The following is a 9,025-nucleotide window of genomic DNA, read 5'->3' on the forward strand; positions in this document are numbered from 1 at the left end:
GGTGATGCCTTTTCGTGTGATGCCTTTAAGCGTAATGCCTTTAAGCGTATTGCCTTTTTCCTTGATGCCTTTTTGCGTGATACCTTTTCGCGTGATACCTTTAAGTGTGATGCCTTTTCGCGTCATGTCTTTCAGCGTGATGCTTTTTCGCGTGATCTGTTTAAGCGTGATGCCTTTTCGCGTGATGCCCTTCAGCGTGATGCCTTTAAGCGTGATGCCTTTTCGAGTGATGCCTTTCAGTGGGATGCCTTTTAGCGTGATGCCTTTTTGTGTGATGCCTGTTTGCGTAATGACTATTTGTAGAATCGGCTAGTTGCCATTCAGCTTTGGATTGATGCATGTACAATTTGGATGATTTGATATCAATTACTGAGTATTGAATCTTGTCATAGATATACCTCCATTGATATCGGAAGATATCAGGGCAGTCGACACCGGGGGGGGGGGGGGGGGGGATTTCCATATAAAAAAGACAGGGGTGCTTGTCGTACATTTTAGGGGTTAAAAAAGGGGGTTTTGGTTCCTCTTAGGGTCCGGTAATACGGGCAACATTTTTCTTCAACTTGTCTCGCAACATTGTTGCATTGCAAGTTGAAACACACAGTTGCACATATTACCACGTTTGTGACCAACTTGTCTCGCAGCAAAATACAGTGTTGCAAGTTGAGGCAACATGCCGCGCAAAGTAGACTCGAGTTCTACTTTCTGCAACAAATTTTAGTTTTGCTGCTCGTATTACCACTGAAGCTACAACTTGTCTCGCAACAAATTTTAATTCAACGCTTGTGGTTGGCTGTCGCGAAGCGCGGCAAATAAAAAAAAAAACAAACAAGGCGGACGGTGAAGGCGAGCCTAAATTCGAAGTAGACCAGTTGCTCTCGGAAAGTCATAACTTTGTCCTTTACAAAGACCTGGAGGGCTATCATAGTCTTTATGATACCTCGTTTGTCCCTTCAAAACAAGCAGGAAAAAAGGCAAAAGGCTTGGAAGAACTATCGCAAAAATACAACTTTTCGCCTTGCTAAATGAAACGACACTGAGCTTCATACTGAGAGAACTTCGCTGGCACGGAAAATTAAGAAGAAAATGACGGCCAGAAGGTGAAGTGGAACTTCGTCGAAATGCTAAATTATATTAAAGAAGGCGCCATCTTTATTTACACACAATCAAGCAATTATACCTGTAGAATTCTGCAGACTTGCAACACTGTATTTTGCTGCGAGACAAGTTGGTCACAAACGTGGTAATACGCGCAACAATGTGTTTCAACTTGCATTGCAACAATGTTGCGAGACAAGTTGAAGGAAAATGTTGCCCGTGTTACCCGATCTTTAGCGCGTTCAGCCTCAAAAAGTTCATAGTGCAGGCTTTGCGGTACATTTTAGGGTATTGGGCCGAATATATGATTATCTGAATATGACAGGAGAAATGTGTTGTGTTAGAATTTGTACCTCTTAGTAGTGAAAAAAAAAAAAAAAAAAATCAAGGCACGCCCACAAAACATGATCCTGGTACCTCTTGGAGGCTTAATGTAATTTGTGATAATCAGTATTGACATAAATTAATATTTTGCCGACACGGAAAGGAGAACTGGGTGAGAGAGTAGTACGCGAAGGCTCATGGGTAGTACGTTTGTAAAAAAGAGACGGTTGAGAAACTTGTGACATTTTACGGTCAGCCTTGCCACTAGCACTTTCCCATAAGGTTTATCTCTTCTCTTCACCACTTTTCCTTGGCTAGTTATGGATGAAGCAGGCGTCAGGAAAGTCATCGCTGAAAGGAACAAAGATCTTATCGTTGAGATCAAAGATCTCGTAAATACTTCGATTTCTGACCTCAAACGGTCTAACGAGTCCATCGCTTCCCAACAGATGTCAGAGATTACTGAAGAGGCTGAAGCGAGATTCCGTTCCTCACTTCAACAAAAAGAGCAATGAGGAGCAGTACAAGGCGAACAAAGCTATTAAAGATGCCGTTGAAGACGCCCAGATTGCCCTCGAAAGGAACGACGTCGAGAAGACCAAACAAGCCTTAGATAAAGGTATGGACCTGCTTCAAGAGCGTCAGAAATTAATTCTACTAGCTGATAAATCACAGTACGGGTGGAAGACGGTCCTCGAATATAAACACCATGATCTCGCAGACGACGAAGAAGATGAAAAAAAGATATACAGGGCCGAATCCAGAGCAGCTAGGTCCACGAAGCGTTTCACATCTCGCTCGATCCGACAAAGAAGTAACATCACATCGACTTCAACAACTGCGCAGCTTTCCGCCTCACAGCTACCCAATTTGTTTTCGCGCGTAAACCCGCAGCTTTCGTCTCAGAGATCAGCATCTGGTTTGTGCTTTGCTTGTGGCAAACCCGGGCATTGGAAGGCTTTCTGTCCTAATTTGCGGTTTAATGTTCCTTCTAATACCGGTCAGAATCCCAAATGACCCACTTCAGACATCGATGTGGAACAAGACCTTGTTCATGAGGATAGCGACGAATTAGTTTTTTCTTCGTGTCAATGGAAATTCTTTGGAGTTTAAATCCGGCGAGGACTATTTGTCCGTTAAAGGACGGCTACGTGGAGCCCTCGCATTCTGGAACGACATTCACGCGCCTCAATTTATCCTGGACGTTATTGAGTATGGGTATAAATTACCGCTTCTTCAAATTCCTCCGCCCTTCACAGCTAAAAATAATAGTTCGGCTTTGGAGCGGCCAGCTTTCGTCGAAAGTGCTATCAACGATCTCATCATCAACGGTTGCATCACTGAAGTGTTTGAGGCTCCTGTTATCATCAACCCTTTGTCCGTATCTATTCAAAAATCAGGCAAAAATCGTCTAATTTTAGACCTTCGCCACGTCAATCAGTTCCTTTATAAATGCCGATTCAGGTGTGAGGATTTGTCTATTGCGAAAGAGATTATGAATGCCGGAGATTTTATGTTTACTTTTGACTTAAAGTCTGGTTACCATCACGTAGAAATATTCCCGGAGCACAGGAAGTATCTGTCATTTGCGTGGACATTTTCCTCTGGTCGCACCAGATTTTTCCAGTTTTCTGTTCTTCCGTTTGGCCTCAGTTCCGCGCCTTATCTATTTACTAAATTACTCAAGCCTTTAGTCAAGAAATGGAGATCCGAAGCAAAGTCGATGGTGGCTTATTTGGATGATGGTCTCGGAGCCGCTGCGGACACGAAAAAAGCAAAAATCGCTAGTTTGCAAGTACACGCAGATCTTCTTAAATCCGGCTTTCTTCCCAACGAAGCCAAATGTGTTTGGGAGCCCACTCAGGTTATTAATTGGCTCGGAACCGTTCTCAACACTTCCACTTTTGAAATTTCTGCCACTGACAAGCGGATTACCAGTTTACAAGAAGACTTAGCGACTCTTTTGGCCATTTCCTCGTCTTGTCATCCAGTTCGTAAGCTTGCCTCTGTTTGCGGAAAAATCATATCTCTTGGTTCCTGCGTTGGTAATGTCTCTAGGCTTATGTCTAGAAATTTATTCGCAGTCATCAATACCGCGCCAACCTGGAACTCTTACGTTCGTCTTTCGTCTGAAGCTCTGGCTGAGCTGAATTTCTGGAAATCTAATGTGGCAAGTCTTAACGGCATTCCTATTTGGCCTGTCAGGCACAAGCCTTCGAAGATCGTCTATTCCGATGCTTCTGGCTCAGCTTGCGGCAGTTTCATCGAGTTCGAGGGGAAGATGTTCCATCAAAACTGGTCAGATTTTGAGAAAGCTCAAAGTTCTACATTCAGAGAGCTGTTAGCCGTTTCTTTATCAGTGAAAGCTTTCGTGGAGTCTGTGAAAGCCCAGACAGTTACGTGGTTTACGGATAATCAGAACGTTGTCCGGGTTGTTAGTTCCGGGTCTAAGACTCCAGCATTACAGGAGCTTGCAATGGATATCCATCGAAGTTGTTTACTTCATGCTATTAATATCGATATGCAATGGATCCCAAGAGACCTAAACAGTGCGGCGGATGATATAAGCAAATTCATTGATTATGACGACTACATGATTAACGATGCAGTCTTCAATGCTCTTGACGGCTTATGGGGTCCACATACCTGCGATAGGTTCGCTTGTTCCTACAATGCCAAAATCCAGTGCTTTAATTCAAGGTTTTACCAGCCTGGTTCGAGTGGAGTTAATGCATTTTCTCAGGATTGGTCTCGTCATAATAACTGGCTGTGTCCCCCTGTGTATTTAAAGGGGTGGCGAATGGTAAAATCCGAGACTTGCCGAGACGCTGAGACCGCTGTTTAAAAATTCGAGACCGAGACTTAAACGATTTCGGAAAATCCGAGCCCGAGACTCAGTACAGAGTGAATATAACAAGAGAAGTAAAAGTTCCGTATTTGCTTCCGTTTGCGTAAACGCTATGCAGCAACACTGACTCTGCTCGCTCAACGCGATAACTTTTGCCGGAGAACCTCTGCTAAAAAAGCAAATCCGAGACTCCGAGACCTTGCGAAAAAAATTCGAGACTCCGAGACCGAAAGAAACACATGGAAAACGAGACTTCGTGACTCGTGACAAAAGCTTCCGAGATTACGAGATCGGATCAAGAATTTCCGAGATCCACGATTTTCTGGGTACCATTCGTCACCCCTATTTAACGTGTAAAGTTTTTAAGCATATGGAGCTTTGCAGTGCTCAAGGAACTCTGATCGTTCTCCTTTGGAAGACAGCCCACTTTTGGCCCATCCTGTGTTCGGATGGTTTCCATTGGAGTACATTTATCCATGACTGGGTTATCCTACCTAACTTTCCTAATTTATTCATTAGAGGAACGGCTAAGAACTCTATTTTTGGTAGCAAGCCATTGGCATTCGTTTCGTTAGCTCTACGTCTTGACTTTAGCATCATTCCCAGATTAGATTCCGAGTTATCTCGTAAAAGCTTTTTAGTTCCTTGTGTTTGATTCCATTCGGGCTAGACATTACCGCTGTTTTTACTATATGTGCCGACAAGGCGTATTTGCGTGAAGTACTTATTATTTGTTGGTAATTTCAAGTTAAACGTGTTATGCCTTAGAAAGGCATCCAGGAGAGGCCCTAGAGAGGCGATTTATCATATGTATTTTCTTTTTTGTACCCTAGAGGGGTATATTATGTTGACTATGTGCAAATGCCCTAGAGGGGTACGTCCACTAGAATAGCATGGTTTTTATTTTTGTATTGCGATACGCGAGAAGTGCATTGCCTGGAGGGCAAAGGTTTTCCTTACTGAAAACAGTGAGTTAAATGGAAATTCAGCATTGTGTGCATTGCTGCCTGTCTCATTGATATGTTTTTTTTTTTAGATTTTCTTGATATTTTTCCTTTTTCTTATCCTTAGATATCTTCACTTCCGTTTTCTGGTCTTCAGAGGCCCAAAGTTCCGCGAGAGTGGTTCAGCTAATGGAGAATCTCAAATCTACCGTGCTTGCTTCCAAAGCGTCCGGGACGTCCGAAAATTACTTGAGAGCTTTTAACAAGTGGAGAGCCTTTGCTGGTGATGTCTTGGGTACCTCGGAGTTTCCAGTCAGACCCATCGATTGTGCCCCCTACTTGCAACACCTCCTCGAGTCGTCCAAGTCCGTCGCTACTATCAACTGCGCCTTCTACGCGTTCAAGTGGATACATCTTCTTGCAGGCGTCGACTTGCCAACATTACACCCTACTGTTATGGCCGTAAAAGAAGGAGCTGTTCGCCTTGCCAGTCAGCCAATAGTCAATAGGAAGGAGCCCCTGGATGCTCACCACCCCAAGCTTCATGCTGCAGAGACTAATCTAGAAGACCTTCTACAATTAAGAAATTTAGATATGTTCATTCTCGCATTTTCCGGTTTTCTTAGAAGTTCCGAGTTATGCGTTATTCGTAGCAGAGATGTTCAGTTTAACGAGGGTTACCTTACAATCAGCATAGAGAAAAGCAAGACGGACCAACTGAGGGAGGGTAGATCGGTCGTTATCGCTGAATCCTCGTCTACCACCTGTCCGTGTTCTTTACTTAAGTTGTATATGCACAAGGCCCAGATTCCGGAAAATTCAGACGAGTATCTTTTTAGGGCCATTTCAGCTTCAGGCAATTATAAGCGCCTTATCTCTGTAAACAAGCCGATTAGTTACTCTACCTATAGGCAGTCTTTTAAAAAGTCTTTCGCGAATATTGTACCAGATATGTCTAAGTTTAGCACTCATTCAGCTAGGTCAGGTGGAGCTACTTTAGCTGCCTGCTCTGGTGTTTCAGAAAGGAGTCTTCAGCGCCATGGTCGCTGGGCTTCAGTCACAGCGAAGAACATTTATGTTAAGGATTCTCTTGCCAGCAGGCTAGAAGTCTCTAAGGCTCTGTCTCTGTGAGCTCAAGCCCTACCTTTAGCTTTCTATCTTGGGCCTGGCTGACCAACGCGCCCATGCCTCAACCTTTCAGTGTGTTCGGTCGTGTAGTGAAGGCAAAATATGTAATTTGTGATAATCGGTATTGACATAAATTAATATTTTGTCGACACGGAACAGAGAACTGGGTGAGAGAGTAGTACGCGAAGGCTCATGGGTAGTACGTTTGTAAAAAGAGACGGTTGAGAAACCTGTGACATTCTACGGTCAGCCTTGCCACTAGCACTTTCCCATAAGGTTTATTTTTATTGAGTAATTAACGTCATATGATTTTTTGAAATGTTTTCTTGAATTTTTTTCGCCCATTCTGAACAAACTTCCAGGCAACCAAAAATGGAAGTGACGTTGGTTTTTTCCTTTAATCGCTGTGAAACTCGTCCCACAGAGTCCCCAGACAACATTGACGAAAGCTAAAGAAACGCCGAAATTCAGAGGGAAGCTCTTATGTGGACGAATGGGGAAGTTTGGTTGCTTTTGACTATTCTGCACAAATGATTAATTACGTTAAAAAGCTGGAAAGCAAACATGTTTATCTCTCCCTTTTTTGAATGGGATTCCACGTGATTTGGATGACGTCAGTGGCTTTAAAAGATTGAAATCCTACGCTTTTTCTGTCAAAACTAGCACGTAACGGAAGGGCTCCGTTTTCAAATGAGTCCACTATGGACAGCGCTTTCAAATGTATGCGCCTCGATAAAAACGATCAAGTAAAGAATGCGCTTTGAAACGAAAACGCAATAGCTTGGACGGAACTTCACTAGTTCATAAAAACAGTTCTCAATAGATTCCTCAGTTCTTTACGAAAAATTCCATTTACTGTTCATTATGAGAATATAGAGCTACATCAAGAGAATACTTATTATTGTAGGTAAGAGTGCCATGATTATGATTAACAAGAAAAAAGATTCAATCCGGGGCTACTGGCGCCGTAAAAAATACAAATATTATCGACAATGTCTTCGTTATTAAAGTTCCAGTAAATACACATGAAGGTTAAAATTAAATTCAAAACGCAACAAAAGCTGAATTTGCAGCTTTTTTTTTACACTTTTAACATTATTTTCGTCGTCAAAATCGCGTCAAATCCATAAACCATCAAAGCTGTCAAAACGAGTGCATCCTAAGCAGCTGCATGGCTTCCTTGTTTATCAATAAACATGTCTTGTCGCTCGTTTTCTCTGTTTCCGAACGTTAATTGTTGCCAGACTTGACCCTGCTCTTTTCTGTCGACATCTGAAAATGTTTTCGATGCGGTGACGTTATCCTCAACAGAAATTTCGACGAGATGTCCTGCGTTAATCTTCGGTATTTTCTTTGCTTCGTCTATGCGAACCGAAGCGCTGATTTCGCTGAAGCTGGTAATGTGTGATTTTTTTTCACTTTCTTCCTTTTGAATGCGTTTTTCACTTTTGCATTTTAGCAGAATTCTGCAGCAGAAGACGAGGGAAAAAAATGCAATACTGCCATAAACAGCAGTGCATGCAACCAATATAAGAAGATTTTTCTGCTTTGTGTCCATTACATTTACGTTTCGCCTCACCACAGCAGTTCCTTCAGTTTCTAGTCGGAAATCGGAGTCACTTCGCACTTGAGCGAGCTTCTAAAATAAAACCAGCCGCTAGTATTTCTTATGTGTTTTATTGACGTCTGCGCTAAGTTCCAAACTTCTTAGCCATTCGCTGAAATCTTCGAATGACGTATAGGTTGGGAAGTGATTAAACAAAGCTTTCTGCGGTTGCATTGTTTAAAGGTGTTGGTGCGAAAGGAAACTGAGCTACAAACGAAAAATATGATTGTGCAGTTCACGCGACACTTACAGCCTTTGAGAATCTTGTCTTTTTCAAGAAATCGTATTTTTGAAAGGAAATTACTTCGGGTCTAATTCCACGGAGAGGAAAACATTATCTATGTCATCGTCGGTTTTTGCGTTTATGCTTGGGCGACTCCAAATTTAAATGCATTATTATTAATATTACCAAACATAAAAAACAAAAAAGAAGATCTTGGCTTCCTTGTCGACAGAACCTATGCTGAATTCGCTTAGGTACAGGAATCATTGTTGTTGTAAAAACGAGAGACATATGATGTAAAAAATAGCAGTTTGAATTAAACAGTTTATATCCAACTTTCTGTCGATCAAAATTCTTTATCTTTCGCAGGCAAACGGGCACAAGCTCTTCGAATTATTTAGCTGATATGACTAATCCTGTGCCGAAAATCGGGGTTTAATATTTCATCCTCGCCTTTTAAGAGTGTGTTCTGTTCCCTAGGTATAAAGCCAAGTAAACAGAGGAGGTCTGTCGGGACTGTTAGCCAATTTAATTTTTACGTTCGCTTTTAAGTTGAGATTTAGTTCTTTTCTGCAAAACGGCTGTGAGAATCAATACGATGTCGGCGAAGATTTCAATCCGGGGTAGCTCGGATGTGGTCTTAGGCAAATCCTTTAATATTTTCCTCTTATTGCGGAAAAATCTACCTTCTATTAGCTCATCACTTCACTCTGAAACAAACCTAAAAATACGACCAGATAAGTGAGTAAGGCCCTGGGACTGGTATAGGCTGAATTTGCAGTCCGTACGGGTCGCCCACTGATGGTTTCTCTTGGGAGCTCGAGTGTACGACCCAAGGTATAAAGACGAATGAA

The 9,025-nt window shown here is 42.3% G+C and overlaps 2 protein-coding genes and 1 pseudogene across 2 annotated transcripts; all 3 read left to right on the plus strand.

Moving 5' to 3' along the window:
• Positions 1–1,264: 1,264 nt before the first annotated feature.
• LOC149111272 (uncharacterized) lies at positions 1,265–2,516 on the plus strand (annotated as a pseudogene).
• Positions 2,517–2,917: 401 nt separating this feature from the next.
• Positions 2,918–4,267, plus strand: LOC149111273 (uncharacterized). The gene has a single exon (XM_089292425.1). The coding sequence runs from the start codon at positions 2,918–2,920 to the stop codon at positions 4,265–4,267; it is 1,350 nt and encodes a 449-aa protein (XP_089148551.1).
• A 400-nt stretch (positions 4,268–4,667) lies between these two features.
• Positions 4,668–6,661, plus strand: LOC110046006 (uncharacterized). The gene has a single exon (XM_089292724.1). The coding sequence runs from the start codon at positions 5,404–5,406 to the stop codon at positions 6,343–6,345; it is 942 nt and encodes a 313-aa protein (XP_089148850.1). The 5' UTR covers positions 4,668–5,403; the 3' UTR covers positions 6,346–6,661.
• Positions 6,662–9,025: the final 2,364 nt, after the last annotated feature.

The sequence above is a fragment of the Orbicella faveolata genome, unplaced genomic scaffold (assembly GCF_042242905.1).
Source record: "Orbicella faveolata isolate gen_17 unplaced genomic scaffold, um_ofav_v1 contig_24, whole genome shotgun sequence".
NCBI classification, from domain to species: domain Eukaryota; kingdom Metazoa; phylum Cnidaria; class Anthozoa; order Scleractinia; family Merulinidae; genus Orbicella; species Orbicella faveolata.